The following is a 19,302-nucleotide window of genomic DNA, read 5'->3' on the forward strand; positions in this document are numbered from 1 at the left end:
TTATAAAAAGAATTCAAGACAAGGATGGTATTGGAATGAATCTCTCCTCCTCCCCGTCATGAATATGAATATGAAATAGCCATCTGGCGCTAACCATGAGAAAGTGCCACCGTCGAAGGCGGTCGGAAACAGGTCGTAAGCTTGGTGTGGCTGGGGATTAACGAGACGACTTCTGGCCTTCCTTTCGCGCAACGTCAAGTGCCTGGTCGGTCAGTCCAGATGGACCTGAGAGGCACGATGACTTTGGTCCAACTCACTGGCGGCAGGGATGGAACCGCCGTCACCTCGACCTCCGTCGCAAGTAGCGACGCTCTAACCCGCTTGGCCAGTGAGCATCATGATAAATAATAACTGATGAATAATAGATAATATATGATAAATTGTGAATAATAAATGAATCATTAACAAATATATAAATAAATGAATTAATCAATTTGCGATATGTTTCAATTGAACAACTCAAAGTAGATGGATGGGAAGCCAAATTCCTTTTTGGTGATGTGTCCGCAGGTGTAAATTGTACAGATAAACTAACAAATAAATAAACAAATAAATAAGTAGATACATGCATAAACAAATAAAGAAACAAATGAATAAATATATCCACAAAATTTCATCATACCTCTGGTAAGGTGTCGGGGGCCACTGATGGTTCTGATCCTGTGTCCCATCGCGAAAGACGATCTATGATCCTCTCAGTCTAATAACGGTGTCACATTATGCGGCGACGCCGGATGGAGCCAGATCATGTTTGCAAGTTCGATTAGCTTAATAAAATTACCTGGCGACAGACAGAACAATTTTACACAAGGACGACCACCATCTCCCACCCCTCCCCCCGGTTCAAAGACTCTCATAACCTTTGGAGTCTAATGAATCATAAGGGAGACTCTGTTGTCGCCAACACAAGCTGCAACGGTGTGACACCAGACTAAGAGGTCTGGTCCATGTCACAGGCTGAGGTGAAACGGACAAGACCAACCACGAACTAATGTAACGACAGATCCAGCCTTATGGTCGGCAACCCTATTGGTGACTATACAATGGTCCCGTGATCACGACGATCCTGTGATTTATCCCATTAGAGGTGGGCGGGGATGGGAGAGTCTAAGCTTCCTGCAGATTTCCTTGAGAGACAGACAGCCTCATCAAATGAGATGTCCTTCTGGCCGAAGCCATCTCCCCCCCCACCTCACAGCTTAAAGGTAAACCATAGAACGGGGTTTTGTGGATTTCATTTCGTCTCGAGTTTGAGCTCCTAGTCCATATACGTCAAAGGTCATTTCCTCCTTTAAAGTGGGATGGCCAGATGGCACACGCACACGCTACATTCATGTCTGAAATCCATAAAACCTTAGAGCTGGAGAGCCCCCGTGACCCGAATGGAATCGTGTGGCGTCGTCCAGTGGGGAGTTTCCTGAATGATGGGATTAACTGAGACAGTTTGGGGTCCACAATCAATCCACCTGAATAAAACTGTTAGGTGCGAATGAAAATAAATCGCATAAATGATGTCTCACGTCCAAAATGAGCGGAGAAACTTAAAAGAGAGATGAGATATCTGACGACAAAGAGTAACCGCAGGATTCCTGTGGTTAAAAGCTTTGCTTATCCTTGCCTGTTTGTAAAGAACGAATGAAAAAGAAGAATTAAAAGAAAAAAAAAAATTGAAAAATTAAAATGAAAAGTGAAAAAGAAGAAGAAGAAGAAGAAGAAGAAGAAGAAGAAGAAGAAGAAGAAGAAGAAAAAAAAAAAAAAAAAAAAAAAAAAAACCGTCCCATCTGGACACTCCCTACCCTGCGACTATTTGTCTCTGTTGGATAAGAAAGGTACAGCCGAACAAACCACATCATCCAACTCACCTCTAATCGAGTTACGACCATTAAGTTTATCACACGTGAAATGCAAGAAGAAAACCTACATTATATAAAACAGGGGGACAAAGATGACCTTTGTAAGACCTTTGTTAAGTGATCCCTTGCCTTAAGCTGAGTAATATATTCATGTGTTAACAAGAACAAAACCCCCAGATCATCTCGACTGAATAAAAACATCTGGCTAGCCAGACTAAAATCAATTAAGTACACCACCACCCTGAAGAAAATGGTCAAGATAATGTCACCCATATTAATAAAATCGCCTGGCGCCAACCAGAATAAAGATAATATAGTACTGTTGAGGCAATTTGACAAGTCGAGAAAGGTGGAAGAAGAAACATGGGTCTAGATTTGAGTTTCGAGTTTTTTCCCTGACCGGTTTCGTTTTACGCTTCTTCAGCGCAACCATACCTGGCGTCAGTCAAATATTATTATTATTTTTTTCCCCAGGGGATAATGTTTGATACAGTATTCTTACCATTCGGAATAGAAATCTGGGTCGTACGTAAGAGAGTTGAAGACCTCTTATTGGGGAGACAAGATACGGTTCCTTCAGTGTGAATTAATCTTCTGATTAATTACATCGGATAAGGTTAGGTCTACTTGTATCCGCACTGCAAAGTGGTTCTTTGACATGCCTACTCATTAATAAAATTATTTTCCATTTATCTATTTGTTTATGCATTAGTCTACTTTCCAATTAATTCGTCTATTTACAGTTCTGTGTTTTGTCAGCAGCAAAGGGTGTTCGCTTTGTTTGTTAAAAGGTTAGGTTTAATTCAACTGAACTACATTCGATTCTATTCAGTGGGTAAACATTTTGACAAAAGTCAGTGTTACACCATGTCAGTGCGAATGCGTGCCCGAGAGGGAAGCTCGTGGGCGCGTAAAAGTACATTCCCGACCGACTTGACGTCATAACGTCGACCGGAGTAGCTGACGCTCTTGGAAAGTTTCCACCGGACGTTCAGTCACAGCGGTCAAAGGCATGGAGGTATCGAGTGCCTCCTTATCTCTCCACCTGCGACAGGATCCGCTCTTCTCATTGTGACAGCACATTAGTCCTTCATGTGTATTTACGTAAACGAGTCTTCGCCGACCCCCCAACCGCTTCTGCGCGCGCACGCTCCGGGGATCACGTCAACAAGCGGAACTGACGCTCAGGGAGGAGGAAACGGGTTCATGTGGGGATTCGAACTGCGATTGCAACAGAGGAACCGTCCCGTCGGAAGTTCACCTTCAAAATAGCGCGTACCTTTAAGGGGAGCAAGACGGTAGAGGGACTAGCCAAATCAACAAACGAGCGGAGCAACGCATAACGGCGAGACTGTTCTTAGTTTGCTCGGTGGTACAGTGGCGTGTTGAGTAATTCAAGGATCAGCAAGCATGCGACCGCTAGGCCTGGCCTTCTTGTACCTGATTCTTCCCTCCCTTGCGGACAAGATAATCTTCGAGACGGGCGATCCTTGCAAGGACCACCTTCCTCACTTCTGCAAGTGCTTCGAGGATGCCATTACTTGTATTTGCAATGGTCGGGTGAGTCCCGAGATGTGTGTGTGAGTGTATATATGTGTGTGAAAATATATATGTGCATACTTGCGTGCGGGGTGTGATTCACCATGGTTTTAGATCACGTGCTGGTCTCATGATAGCTCTTATCCTCCCGAATGAGAGCCTAAAGCTCATATAATGTCCGATATATGGGTAATGCTGTGACCTTATACTCGCGCATACACGTACACACCACTTTGTTCGTGTGTGTGTGTGTGTGTGTGCTCGCGCTCACGTCTGTGTATGCGTGTGATTCACCATGGCTTCGGATCACGTGCTGGACTTGTGATCGACACATATCACCCTCCAAGATGTGAGTTCACGAGCTTATATAGTCCGATTTATGGGTAATGTTCAGCAGTGGACTCGGGATGGCTGATTTGATTGATTGACTGATTGATGGGTAATGTCGTGACCTTACAAACACGTCAAACATTATCCCTTTTCTCAGATTGACAGATTGGAAAAAGTACAACGGCAAGCCAAAAAATCTATTCCAGATATAAAAAACAAATCAAACGACTATCAAGTAAAACATATGAATCTGTTTTCCCTAAAAAAGCGTAGACTTAGAGGTGACTTGATACAGGTCTTTAAGATTCTAAAGGGAACTGACAACATCAAAAGTGACAAATTTTTCACACTGAATGAGAATCCGACAAGAAATAATGATCTTAAACTGCCAGGAAATAGATTTAATTTGGAAATGGCTAGAAACAACTTCGCCAACCGTGTAGTTAATGAATGGAACAAACTTCCTGCAGAGGCAGTGCAATGTAGTTCAGTTCGAAGCTTTAAGGCTCGTTTAAACACCAAAGCAAGATGCTGTAATGCCTGCCATTTATTCGATATTATTTGTTTATCATTGATTGATTATCATTTATCATTATTTACTACTTACCTGTTTGTTATTTAATTTTACCTATTTATTTATTTTTCTATTTATTAATTATTCGTTATTTTATTTATTATTATTTATATTATATTTTTCTATTTATTTATTTATCTACTTATCAATATTATATATTTTTTCGACGTTCCCTTGCCCTAAGCAAGGTGCGACCTCGGATCTGCAGTGTTGGCAGATATCCCTACACCAAGCCGTATGTGGATGTGAATAACCACGGTGTTGGATCACGTGCTGGACTCGTGATCAACAGCTATTACCCTCCCAGAGCTCAGAGCTCATACATGCCCGATCTATGGGTAATGTTGTGACCTTACATACACACACCACCAACTCCATGCCCACGAGAGTTGGAGTACCGGCTCGCAGTCCAGTGATTCTGAAATCATTTCAGCCACGGCGGGAATTGAACTCGGACCGCTGGATTAGCGGTTGCGAATGGTACCACTTCGCCGTCGAGTCGTATGTGTGTGTTTGCGTGTTTACTTAATTGCAATATACGGGGTTGGAGCTGTATCTACCTCTTGCAGAACGAAGGCTTCCTTTATTGAGGTTTCGCTAGGCGATTTTAATCATCTAGGTCAAACAGACACATATGTCAGAGGACTAATCCTCTTCCGGTTAACCTTTTGTCCCTTGAGTCGTTCGACTATAATAAAAGGGTTAACCTCGAGAGCTTAATCGGTATAGTTTTGGTCAAAGTCATGATAAAAGGAGAAGTGTCATCCTGCAGTGAGTGGACAACTTCTTCACAGACATCAGTTTCCACCACCAACACCACATGAGGGTTGTCCACTTCGTATGGTGTTCGCAATGGAAAATGTAACTTTAGGTCCCAGTCACACCAAACTTACGACTTGGTTCCGGCCACCGTCGACCAGGCTGATTTGTATTGTTCTTCTGTTTATAAAAAGAATTCAAGGCAATGCAATCGGAATGAATTTCCCCCTCCTCCCTCGCCATGAAGATGAATATGAAATAGCCACCTGGCGCTAACCATGAGAAAAACAAAAGTGCCACCGTCAAAGGTGGTCGGAAACAGATCGTAAGCTTGGCGTGACTGGGGGCTTCAATGTGCAGTTGTTTACACTCATAAGTACCACAATGATCAATGTCTTCCATAGGGATCTGTGGCCAACTCCCTTCTCCGGGTCGTAGTTTTACGACATAAGACCTGTTCCCACATCGTAAATGGTCGACGTAAGGAAGTACCTTTGTTACGACATCGCAGAATGCGACAGCGCGACACGGTGAGCGTCGCAAAGAACCTCATGATTATCGAGGGCGTCGGTCGAAGCTTTTATTCAGCTGAGGGGAGCACCGGGAATGAACCAGACGACCTAGATGTAATCTCAAAAGTGTTCGAGATATGATCTAGATCAGTCGTTCTCAACCTGTGCTCCGTGGAGACCCAATGAGTCGCCAATCGAAAGCTACTATTTAGTGGATGCAAAATTATTAAATTAAGCGTTGAAGTCATCTCCAGAAGGTTCAATCAATTGCCTCTTTCATAGCATTCCATGATTCGCACGATCGCGCCAACATCTGCCACGTCACTCCTGCAAACTTCTCCATCTCGTCTCTTCACCTTCTGCCTGGTCTCCCTCTTCCACGTTTTCCATCTCGAGGCGTCCAATCAGTAATACACTTGCTCCATCGCTTATCAGTCGTTCGCACTAACTTAACTGCCCAATTCCACTTCCTCTATTTTGGTCTCCTCCAGGAGGCTAAAGAACAGCAATTCATAAGTGCGGGGAACACGTGAAAATAGGTCGAGAACCTTGAACCTAGATAGATTAGGACACAGCTAGGTCTCTTCCTCAGACAAATAAATGAATTTGTCTTTCGCCAAATCCTTGTGGCACTTCTTTACAAACTGTCATCTCCACACGGCTCGACGGCGTAGTGGTAGCGTTCGCAACCGCTACTTCAGCGATCCGAGTTCGCTTCCCGCCCAGGGATGAAATAATTTCAGAATTGCTACACTGTGAACCGGCACTCCAACTCTCATTCGGGAGGGTAACAGCTGTCGATCACGAGTCCAACACGTGATCCAAGGCCATAGTGAATCACACCGTTTGCATTTGGTAGGCCTACTAACTGCCGTTGCCGTTTATGTTCTGCGCCAGAAGCCGTATTCTTAAACGAAAATTCGGGGCCCGAAACTGCACACTAGGACAACGAACAGCTGTATGCTTAGAGGAAATGCGGTCGAATTTTGATTCAAATTTTTGGAGCCCCGGATCGTCTGGTGTTTAAGAATACAGCCGAAGATCCCCACTTCATAGCTGGAGACGGAAAGCTGCCTCTGACTGCCTCATTCTTTGCAAAAGAGACAATAATCATATACAATGCATCTTGAAATGATAACATATCAAAATACAGTATATTTGATTTTCCCTCCAGCCGAATCAATAGATGAAACTATTGCGTGATGGCCAAGTCGACAGCGTAAAAAAAAAAAAAAAAAAAAAAAAAAAAAAGTGTGAGTTTTGTCCATTTTGAAGAGCAGCTGTGTACTAAGGACAACAGACGGACAAGCAGACCAAAACACATCGATTATTCAACACGAAATAACGTGAGTCCCTCGCGATGTTGTGGCTAACAATAGACGTGGGGCGCCCGTACCGTAACCCTTTAGAACGTGACAACTGATATCTTGAAGTGGTGAATTTTCACGCCTCAAGGCACATGGCAGTGTAATCTACGCCCTTCCCGTGGGCGTGCTGTTCACCACTGCCAAGTTCAATCTACTCTGTGATTCACCATGGTCTTGGATCATGTGTTGGACTCGTGATCGACACCTATTCCCCTCCCGGAAGAGCGAAGAGCTCATATATGACCGATCTATGGGCAATGATGTGACCTTATACTCACACATACACCTAACTCCCCGCCCACGAGAGTTGGAGTAACGACTCGCAGTACACCAATACTGAAATTATTTCAGCCCTGGGCGAGATTCGAACCCGGACCACCGTAGTGGCTGCAGCGATCGCTACCATTGTGCCATCGAGTGTGCCTGTGTTTCACCGGCCTATCCCCAGGGGAACAACACAACCTATGTTCCTCATCACAGTAGCTTAATACGGGTTTTTAAGGTTGTCTGTGCCCTCGTGTGTCGACGAGCTTCCTTGGCATAAACCTTCATCCGTCGGCCTCACCGGGTCCTTCGGGGGATTCGGTGCAATACTCGGCACAATGCGTTCTTATAATAGGTATGTGGACGTATGTATGTATGTATATATATATATATATATATATATATATATATAATGTGTTCAGGACCATCATACATATGTAGACGCCTAATGACTCGACGCACACAAGTATTTGTTGACATTGTACCGATTCTCACTGTCTGCTTATGTGTCCGTTCAACATTTCTGGGGTCTGTGTTGAAAAGTGTGACCGATAACAAAGAGGGAAATTATTCTAAGTTATTAGCTATTTATCACATCTAGCCTGGACTTGCAGCCCACAAGGCTGACAAAATCATGATAACAAAAATCAAAGAAGCCCTGAATATTTGACCGTAAGGGGTTCTGATGATGTACTCACTCGATTGAAATAATTTGGTGTTACCCAGAAAAAATATAAAATAAACAAATAAAATAATAACAATGGAAGCACAGGGATTCGCCCTTTCAGCACGAGGTCCTTCCCTTGCCTGGGTGAAATCGCCTAGCGTTTGCCGCAACGAAATACGCAAAGCGAATCACCCCAGCGAAGGGGATTGCTACGTCCGGAGCCATACGGGTTTCCAGAGTCTTTCCAGTACCTTCACACTGGAAGCGGAGTTACGTAACAGAGCTCCCTACGATTCTTTACTATTACCATAACCATAATTACTACTACTATTTATCATCATTACCATTGATATGATTATAATCTTTAATTTTGTCAATGCTCTATTTACTTATTTTCATTTTATATTGTCCACTGTGTAGTGTCGTGCCTCATCCTATGAGATGCACTTGACTTTATCATACATAAAAATCTTCAGCTTATCATGGACATATAACAAAATACCAGAATTAAAAAAAAAATCTATCCATATTCCATCAGTGCACCTTTAAGAAAACATACTAACTTTTAGGATACCTCTGAAGGTCATAGCATTGATTAAGGAGGCTATATTCATATCTATATTTGATCTGAATTGTAACTTGTTTAAATCTCGGGTTTCGGATAACATGCATGTATTCAGTTCACTGACTTCACACCATCACTTAGCACAATAAATCTATACCCAGTCGACGGATTTATGAACTCTAATTATAGGTGACGAATAAAGTGAAATAATGACATTTTATTATTTTTCTTATCTTTGACAGGACATAAACCTGACCAACAGAGGCAGTGGCAGAGTCGGTAAGGTCCTCGTGCAAGACTGCGGGACTGTCGAAGTCTCGCCACGAGCCTTCGAGAACACCGGAGTCCAATTCACCGCAGTCAACGTGGGCCAACTCGTTCTACACAAACACTCCTTCCTCGTCGCTAACCAAACTGCCGCAGTCAGCTGCAGCCTGACCAACACCACTGTGCAGCTGATCCCTAGTGACACGTTCGCACAACGTGACCGACCCTCTCCTACTTCCTCAGAGACTTCAAACCCGAAGTTTTCTCTCAAGATTGAGAAAAGCAACATCGGACTCATCGAGAGGCATGCCATGCAGGACCTGTCCGTTGAAAACTTAGAGCTCCAAGAGTCAAGTTTCAACGACACGAGGTTATATGCTTTCGACATAAATCTAAGTGGAAACCTGACGATTGTGGATTCCAGTTTTATGTATATACAAAGAAACGCCTTCACTTTCCAAGGGCAAAATCCGGAGTCAGTATTCAGATTGCATGGGAACGACTTTCAAGGTACATATAACAAAATCCAATGGAGATAAAAAGTCTCATTACTGATGTATTTTATGTTCACGCATTCAGCACTTCATTAATCTACTTATCTACCCATCTATTATTTTGATACGCAATAGAAATTCACTATATCTCACGTTACATAATATACTGTGTATGTGCCATGCATATCCATACATATATAACACATTCAGACCCAGAATTCATCTAGTTTCATAGGAATGGTTACATAATTCATTCAGATCAAGAAGTCTTCTCGGCTGAACAGAATAAAACCACCTGGAGTTTGACCAGAATAAAATGCACAGGATTCGTTACAACGTTTGTGAAAGACATTGAATTTGCTGTGACTAAGAAACCAAAAGAATCATAAACAAATGAATGGGACCCCCATGGGTTTTCAAATATATTGACATTGTCAAGGTACACAGAGACAGGAATTACAGTATTTCTACTGTATCTTGGAAATGTCAACATAAACGAAAATGCCTGTTTCCGCTTGTTTGTTTTTCATTTCCCCCCTAGTGGATTCTGCGCGCGGGCAAACGCAATATGTATGGACACATTGTATATTCTCATCCCTAAATCTACGTTTTATAACCTTCCAATACTTTCTTTTCCAGGTCCTGTTTCCAAAGCCTTCGTGGGTGACTTCAAGGGCCATACGAACATTTCGGACAACGCCTTCTCTCGCCTTCGGTCGTCGCCCTTCGTCCTGTGGACGGAAGGCCTGGTGGACATTCGGAACAACACCTTCGACATTGTAACAGACCTAGGCCTCAACGTCACCGGGATGTCCCGAATCACTCTGGCTTACAACACTTTCAAGGATCTGAAGCCATACGCTTTCAAATCCCTGTATGCAAAAGGTGATTCCCTTGCACGAATCATTCCGATCTGTGTTATTAATATGCGGCCATGCGCTAGTAGGCACCAACGTTTTCTCAAATCACAACTAATACCGAAGTCGGAGCAGAAGAAACGACGGGTTGTCTATATTTTTCAACTGCTAACTGCAACCTTGCACTACTGAAGAGGACTGCAGTTAGCAGCCGAAATATATAGAGAACCCGTCTCCAGTCTTTTCTTCTGCTCCGACTGTGGTATTAGTAGTGATTTATAAATGTGTTACTACATTTTTCATCAGTGATTTTTTTTAAATATTACAAAGAAAGCATGACAACAGGAGATATGTCGGATATGAAAAAAAAAAGTTACAATGGTTGTGCGTTCCAGATCCCGAGGCAACTCTGTTCTTCGACAACAATCACATCTACAACTATTACCTCGCCTCCCTTCAACTCCACACCGGCCTTCAGTCGGACGCGGTCGTGATCAAGGGAAACGTGTTTGAGCGGGAATGTTCCTGCAACATCACACAGGACATCACGTACGGGATCGGGCTCCAGGAGCAGACCTATCAGGTAATTCGAACACCCAGGCCCGGGCGTCGTATTACATCGCTGCTACTAGCGTTTTGTTCCATAATCTATCGGGTAACATTTCCCAACGCCCATCCTCTCCCATTAACTCCTTATCGGCCTGGGAAGGGGGGAGGGGGTCTTCCAAGCTGAGTAAAATCGACTGACAAAAAAAAAAAAAAAAAAAACCTTGGCTTGTCATTGTGAGGCTTTCTTTTGCGGATTTCCGGCCGATGTTGTGATGCAATCGAGGGGGACAATTCCGGTTTAAACTGGCGCGCGGAGGGGGGGGGGGGCAATTAAACGGGGCCGAGGCGCTTCTGGGCCAATCATACACAGACGTCTGCAACAAAATGTACGAAGTGTGACAAAAGTCTTCGTGGTGACGGAAAGGCTCTTGAGGCTGAGTGGGTTTGCAGGCTCCCGCAGTAAATCCAGTCATATTAACCAAAGTTCGAACCTCGCAGTCTGTTACCTTTTGTAGACAGTCATCCCAATGACCCAGTTACTTTATTCCTAGGGCTGCAAAATACTATGGCTCCATCACACAACAATAGGCATTTACAGTCTCCATGGTTCGAGGCTATGACGACATCCTGCAGCGAAAGACTAAGCGACGTTGCAAGCTTGTATGTCAACCGGGCCGTGGGATCGTTGATTGTACCCGGTCCATCAGGGAGCAAGGACGGAAGAACACGGTTACGATTGTACATACGGGTAGTAACGATGTAGGTAGGGTGAGATCAGAGGAGCTTGTTCGGAATTACAAGGTCCTCCTTCAGGAGATGAAGGAACGTGGGAGCCGTCACGTAGTCTGTGGGATCCTCCCGAGGATCTACGCAGGTTCGTGTTGGAACAGTAGAGCCATAGGGATCAATGATAGGATATCGCAGTTGTGCACACAATTGGGATACCACTTTCTTGATCCTTGGTATCTCTTTTCTAGGCGCCATGACCTTTACGCTTCTGATGGGATCCACCTTACCCGCAGAGGCAAAGATGTTCTTACAAACCTCATTGTGGGAGTTTGTAATGAACCAGCTCCTTTTTTAGGGTAGAAGGCCAAAGGGAAGGGGAAATAGAATGTACTTGGGAAAACAGTGTAGAGTATAGCATTAATGTAGAACAATGTACAAGTATAGGACAAAATATAATTTTAGGATATAATGTCGCTAGAGGACGAAATGTCACATTAGGATATAATGTCATAGGACAAAATGTCGCAATGGGATATAATGACAGTGGAGGACAAAAGATCACGATGGGAAGTAATGATAAAGGAGAACAAAATATCACGATAGGATGTAATGATAATGGAGGAGAAAATATCACGGTAGGATATAATGTCATTGAAGGCCAAAATGTAATTTTAGGAAGGGATACCGGACAGAATGTCAATGAAGGCCAAAATATCATGATAGGATGTAATATCGCTAGAGGACGAAATGACACATTAGGATGTAATGTCTTAGGACAAAATGTCACAATGGGATGTAATGACAGTGGAGGACAAAAGATCACGATGGGAAATAATGATAGTGGTGGACAAAATATCACGATAGGATGTAATGATAATGGAGGAGAAAATATCACGGTAGGATATAATGTCAGTGACGAACAAAATATAATTTTAGGAAGAGATACCGGACAGAATGTCAATGAAGGCCAAAATATCAAGATAGGATGTAATGACAGTGGAAGACAAAAGATCACGATGGGATGTAATTATAGTGGAGGAAAAAATATCACGGTAGGATATAATGTCACTGGAGGACAAAATATAATTTTAGAAAGGGATGCCGGACATAATGTCACTGAACGACGGGAGGCCGGCGTGAATCACGGTGACGTAGGGGGACAAAATGTACAAAATAGATCGGATGACCGTAATCGACCAGATGTCCGTGATGGGGGAAATGTTAATTTTGATAGGAGAAATGTTAATGAGGCATTGAATGTCAATGAAGGACCAAATAATAATAATATAGAGCAAGGCATAAATAAAAAACAAAATGATAATATAAGACATGATATTGAAACTCAAAATGTGGCAAAAAGAAATAATCAGGAGTTTCTTAAAACTATGTACTTTAATGCTCGTAGTATTAGGAACAAATTTCAAGAAATACAGGCGTATGTCAAAAGCGAAAATCTCGATATGATAGGAATAACTGAGACATGGTTAAATGGTACAGAGTTCGAAGCTGAATTTAATATTGCGGGATTTAAACACTTTCATCAGGATAGAAACCACAAGAAAGGTGGGGGTGTTCTATTGTACGTTAAAAACAATGTTCATGCTTGTGTTTTAGAGAAAGTGAAACAGGATGCATATGACAGTTTGTGGGTTGAGTTAACCCAAACAAATGGACAAAAAATGAATATAGGTGTAATATATAGGCCAAAGACATTATCATTAGCAGACGACAAACTGTTATTTCAAGAACTGTCTAGTTTCTGCAACCGGGATTTATTGATAATGGGTGATTTCAATTTTACTGACATTGATTGGCTGACCCTTGAACATGGCCATATAGGTAGTCGCTTGATTGATTTTCTTGGTGACAATTACTTAATTCAGCATGTAAAAGAGCCCACAAGATATGGAAACTTACTCGATTTATTGATCACTAGCCGCGAAAGCATGGCAACTGATGTAGAAGTCGGTGAATCTGTTGCAAATAGCGATCACAACTTAGTCAGATTCAAACTCCTAAACAATTTTAGAATAGATACTTGTGCTTCTAAAATACCCGATTTCAGTAAAGCCCAGTTCATAGAACTACGTCAGGAGCTTCAGCTTACAGATTGGGAGGCAAAATTAAACGAAAGGCCTGTAGATCAGATGTGGGAAATATTTCAAAATACGCTCACTAAGATGATTCAAACTTACATTCCTTTTAAGGACAGACGTCCCCCAAATCAGGCTCGCCCAAAGTGGCTCGACAAAGAAACTGAAAAAAGTATTGCTAAAAAGAGACAGGCTTATAAGAAATATAAGTGCTCGGGTGCATCTAATGACTATGAAAGTTATGTATCAATACAGAGAGATTTAAAAAAGACAATAAGAAAAAGAAAACGACAATACGAAATGAACATCGCTGAGAAATCCAAAGAGAATCCCAAAGAATTCTATAGTTACATTAGAGATAAAAAGGTTGTTAGGAATCACATTGGTCCACTATTATCTGCTGACGGTCAACTTGAATATTCAAATGAAGGAATGTGTAATCTCTTAAACAATTATTTTAGCTCGGTATTCGTAAACGAAACACCTCAAAGTGAATTCCAAACTGAAACCTGTGAAAAGTCTGGGGTAAACTTACTCACTACGGTAAATATAACAAAAGAAACAATTAAAAGGTGTATAGACAAACTCAAAGTTAATAAAACACCAGGGCCTGACGGTTGGCATCCAAGAATCTTAAAGGAAATGAAAAATGAGATTGTTGTTCCATTAGAAATTATTTTCAAGAAATCCATCATATCCGGAGATGTCCCAAGAGAATGGAAGCTAGCTAACGTTACTCCCATATTCAAAAAAGGTGACAAAAAGAAACAAAATAACTATAGGCCTATTAGTTTGACTTCGATCGTAGGAAAAATAATGGAAACTATCATCAGAGATGCTATCGAATATCATTTAGAAAGTAACCGTTTGATAAATGATAGCCAACATGGTTTCAGACGGAAACGTTCTTGCGTGACTAACTTACTCGAATTCTACAACACAGTTGTCTCGAATTTTGACAAAAGAAACAATATAGATTTAATATATCTAGACTTTGCAAAAGCTTTTGATACCGTCCCACACGAAAGACTACTTACTAAATTAGCTTTGCATGGAATAAGTGGTAGCCTATTAGGTTGGACTAGTAATTGGTTGAAAGGTCGAAAACAGAGAGTTGTTTTAAATGGAAAAACTTCTGGATGGAAAAGTGTTGCAAGTGGAGTTCCTCAGGGTTCCGTTCTTGGGCCACTTCTATTCATAGTATATATAAATGATATAGACCATGGACTAAAATCTACTGTTTCCAAATTTGCTGATGATACAAAACTGTGCGGAGTGGCAAATGATCACTCAAACCAATTAGATATTCAAGAAGATTTAGATAAATTACAGCAATGGTCTGAAAAGTGGCTAATGAAATTTAACACAAGTAAATGCAAGGTAATGCACATAGGTAAAAATAACAGCAAGTACGATTACAAGTTATTTGGAAATTCGTTAACAAAAGTGGATAGTGAAAAAGATCTCGGCGTAATTATCAGTAACGACCTCAAATCATCCAAGCAGTGTATTTCAGCCTCTGAGAAAGCAAATAAGATTCTGGGATTGATTGCGCGATCTTTTGATTTCAAAAGTCCATCACTCATTAACAAGCTATATAAATCGTTAGTTCGTCCACATTTGGAATATGCTGTTTCCGTATGGTCACCGAATCTCATTAAAGACATTGACAGACTGGAAAAAGTACAACGGCGAGCCACAAAACTGATTCCAAATATCAAAAATAAATCATACGAAAATCGACTTAAGCACATGAATCTGTTTTCCCTAAAAAAGCGTAGACTCAGAGGTGACTTGATACAGGTCTTTAAGATTTTAAAGGGAATTGACAACATCAAAAGTGACCAAATTTTCACATTGAATGAGAATCAGACAAGAAACAATGGTCTCAAACTGTCCGGAAATAGATTCAATTTGGAAGTAGGTAGAAACAACTTTGCCAACCGTGTAGTTAATAAATGGAATAAACTTCCTGCACAGGTAGTGCAATGTAGTTCAGTTCGAAGCTTTAAGAATCATTTAGATAAATACCTAAGTAAGATGCTGTAATTATTATAATTTATGTTATATTATTTGTTTTTGTTTTGTTATAATTTGTCTGTCTGATTTTCATTTATTATTAGTTATATGTCAATTTATTATCATTTACTATTTACCTGTTTGTTTGTTATTCAACTATACCAATGCATTTATTTATGTATTTTAATTGTTATTTACATTGTTATAGTTTTAATTTATTATTAATACTTTTTTTTTTTTTTTTTTTTTTTTTTTTTTTGCATCCGACCTAGATATGGATCAAAAGGTCTCCTGTCGGCATGCTTTGCCTTTGTAATCCTTTGTAAATAAATAAGATAAATATATATATACATATATATATATATATATATATATATATATATATATATATAAACATGGAAACAAATACGTCTTCATTAACATTCGCTCACATATATATTACACGGGTACAATATAAAGCTGGAAATAAAATATTTATAAATTTTCTCTATTTTCAGAAGCTCTTAGGTAACAAGTGCTCCTGAAATTAGGATCACAGATACCCTTACACAAATATTCGCACACATGAATACCAAACAAATACAACAGAAACTCTAAATCAAGTTACCCATTTGCAAATTTCTTTTCTCAGGATCTCTTACGTGACAAGATTTACAGCCAATGGTTCCACCAGAACGACTGCCTGTACGAGGGCGATGAGGTCTTGATGGTGGACAAATACATCACCAAATACTGTACCCACAGGACTTCCACTACGTTTCTTGTGGTCTTCGCCGTCATCCTGATCCTAATTGCGGTCGGTGTCATCGTGGCTTGGCGCCGGATCCGACACGGCTCCACAACCGCTCAAAATTTGAATTCTTCCAGTGCCTCAGGTAAACAGGCGAAGGGTCGGTGGAAATACGAACGTGCGCGCTCAATGGACTTCGAATTAAATCAAATTATATTGATGCACACTAGGTTAATAGATAAAATATACAGGGTGTTCCAAAGAGTCTGGATATGTAGGCATTTTTTTATTATTATATATGTAATTTGGTACTTATTTAATGTCAGCCCCATTTTTTTTAAATTAACAAGAAAAGATCTAACAGAACTTTAGTTTTATACGCAAGGTATATATATATATATATATATATATTAAATAACAGTGATAAATAGAATTTTGTATATGGATCCACAGAACACCCTGTATATTTCAGTCTGTACTGGAGAGAATTTTGGATGACAATGGATTTTGCACTTATTCCTTAGGCTCTCCTAATTTATACATGTCGGGCAAAAACAAGTGGGCTGACGCTATACATCGTTATAATATATAACATACAGACTAATAGAGAAACAGATCACCATGCGCAGGTCATTGATAGATGTGTAAACAATGGGGGTTTCCTCTGGCCACACTAAGAGCTCAAGTTAGGTCACTTTGACTATAATGAGTCTTTATGGGAAACAACATTACTTCCTCCAGCACTTTGGCGCACTGTAAGGCTTTTGTTCTGGTTGGCAGCAAGACGACTTTGTTATACAACTGAGGGTTCCATTCGGAATGGGAAGGCTCCCTTTCCAGCTGAATAAAATTGTCTTGCATTAGTCAGAGCTGGGCGCGTTCCTCGATTTTGGGAATAGCGTTCCTCAAATGCTTTCGCTCGGTGCGTTCCTGCGTTAGCTCTCCCAAACTATTAAAGCGCCCCCCCAAAAAAAAAGAAAATGCGTTCCTCAAAAACACTATTGTTCGCAAGAACGCAGGAACGCACCGAGCGAAAAAACAACTGAGGAACGCTAGTCCAGGAACGTTAACGCACTACCCAAAATTGAGGAACGCTTCCAGCTCTTGCAACAGTCAAACGGTTTTACTCAACTGCGTGGTCGGTGGGCGTCCCTTGGGCCGAGGTGGAGCTTCCCCCCCCCCGCCAATGTAACGACACGCTAGCCCGTCACTGGATAAAATAACAAATTTTATTGTGTATTCTGTCTTACAGGCCCGTACAGCACCGTGAGCATGGGATCTCACATTCACCCATACGACTGACGCTCATAACCGGTTCACGAAGCCCCCCCTCCACCAGTCATGAAAATGAGAACGAGGGCAATGTGAAGGAAGCAAGATAATCCCACGAATGCAGGTATGCTACTTTATGTATGTCGCTGGGGGAAGTACGATCTAATTCTAAACTGGGAATTGGTAACTCCAGAATGGAGAATGTTTCTTCAATTAATTCAAACCATTCGGGGAATGAGGGTTTCATAATGTCAGGGTCAATTTAATCTAGATGCAGGAAGAAACATGGCCAACCGCGTAATGAAAGAAACACTGAAATGAAAGACGAAATCAAATAAAATGGAAGAAACAAAGATCGCACTGGGGCGACTTCACATGGATCATTTCAAGAATTCAATGTTCAGTTTGACAAACAATCAAGAAATGTTCTGCTATTCTTAATTTATATGAATTCATTCTGCTAGTTTAGTTGTCCTATCTGTGTTAATTTATTTTATTTCATATTTGTATTTTCTAGTCTCCATCCCTTCTTGAGTAATGCTTTACAGGAAAATTGTCTTTCCAAGCTTCATTAGGCTTTCTGGCTCTCTTTGTTGAAAGCAGAAAAATACGTTGTCCGATCTAAGACATAGATGAGAGAAACATCACTAAAATAAAACCTTATATATTTACAGACCACATACATGATGGCAGCCACAGAAAAAGAAACTAACACGTGGAAATAACCTAAGGAAAACACGTCAAATGGGACAGAAAGAAACGTGGATGACTTGGCAACAAAATGAACAAAGGTTGAGCCAGACCCCCAAGAACAACATTGCAATTTTTCCGTGTTTCTCACCACGTAGGTGCAAGGTCTGAGGATCTGGCTTGTTGAACAGCTGGTACCTGAATGGTACAGTGCACATGTAGTTAAGTGTCATCTATGTTTAACCCATATTACACAAGATGGTTTTAATTGTGACCAGGGTGAAGCGATCAAATCGAGCTAAACATCTACAAACAATGAGGCCGGAAGATGTATTTTGCTTGATAGTTTTTCCTACCCAGAAACTAACAGGACACTTTCTCCTGGCCATAAGATCTCCTGGTTAATTTCCCTAAGACTGGGAAATAGGGGGGACTTGAATAACAGTGTATAATAACTAAGAATATGCGTGGATTGAAAAGGCGCTTTAGAACTTGTTCAGTTTTCGGTCCTGCGCTAAAACAAATAAACGTACAGCAATACTCGAACTTTGCAATTATAACTCTTAATGCATCACCTGTGTTTAAATTTGCACCCTTAACCTAAACTTCTAAAAATTGTGATGGTCCAATTTTACTCCAGTTTAACTTCCAGGATATCCGATATACACATCTCATTTCCAAGATTGACGATTTTTTTTTTCAAAAGCCTCTTAAAGAAATTATTTTAGTTCCAGAACATTCCAAATACTCGGCATCATTTGCAAAGTCTAGACCAGCGAGCGATTTAGCCACAACCACTACTTGGATGTCCTACGTACAAGTTCCTTATTCTACAAGGGCTGCAACCTCTTAGCTGCCGTAAGACGAATAAATTTTAAAAGCTTGGCCGTAGCCAGAACTAAAGATTAAGTGATAACAAATAAATTGCCTCAGAATGTAAAAAAAAAAAAAAAAAAAATGCCATTAGGATAAAATCTTAAAGATGTATATTTTTCCTGTGTAGTTCTTTTTACAATAAGAAAACATTGGAAATAAATTGTCAAATCAATCAAACCGATCCATCACGAGTGAAAACTCCATTTTTTTGTGTTTTGTGGGGAAAACCATATTTAACTTACCTTAACTAATCTAGGACATACCAAGTCAATTCAACCAGGAAGTAGGTTGGCCAT

At 40.9% G+C, this 19,302-nt stretch overlaps 1 protein-coding gene across 1 annotated transcript; it reads left to right on the forward strand.

The window, feature by feature from the left end:
* The first annotated feature begins 2,840 nt into the window (after positions 1-2,840).
* On the forward strand, positions 2,841-18,702 carry LOC143039596 (uncharacterized). Its single transcript, XM_076209835.1, has 7 exons — positions 2,841-3,413; positions 8,673-9,207; positions 9,831-10,076; positions 10,444-10,631; positions 16,070-16,313; positions 17,421-17,564; positions 18,115-18,702. The coding sequence occupies exons 1-6, from the start codon at positions 3,264-3,266 to the stop codon at positions 17,468-17,470; spliced, it is 1,413 nt and encodes a 470-aa protein (XP_076065950.1). The 5' UTR covers positions 2,841-3,263; the 3' UTR covers positions 17,471-17,564; positions 18,115-18,702.
* Positions 18,703-19,302: the final 600 nt, after the last annotated feature.

The sequence above is a fragment of the Oratosquilla oratoria genome, chromosome 26 (genome assembly GCF_046742065.1).
Source record: "Oratosquilla oratoria isolate Oo_2021 chromosome 26, ASM4674206v1, whole genome shotgun sequence".
Taxonomy (NCBI): Eukaryota; Metazoa; Arthropoda; class Malacostraca; order Stomatopoda; family Squillidae; genus Oratosquilla; species Oratosquilla oratoria.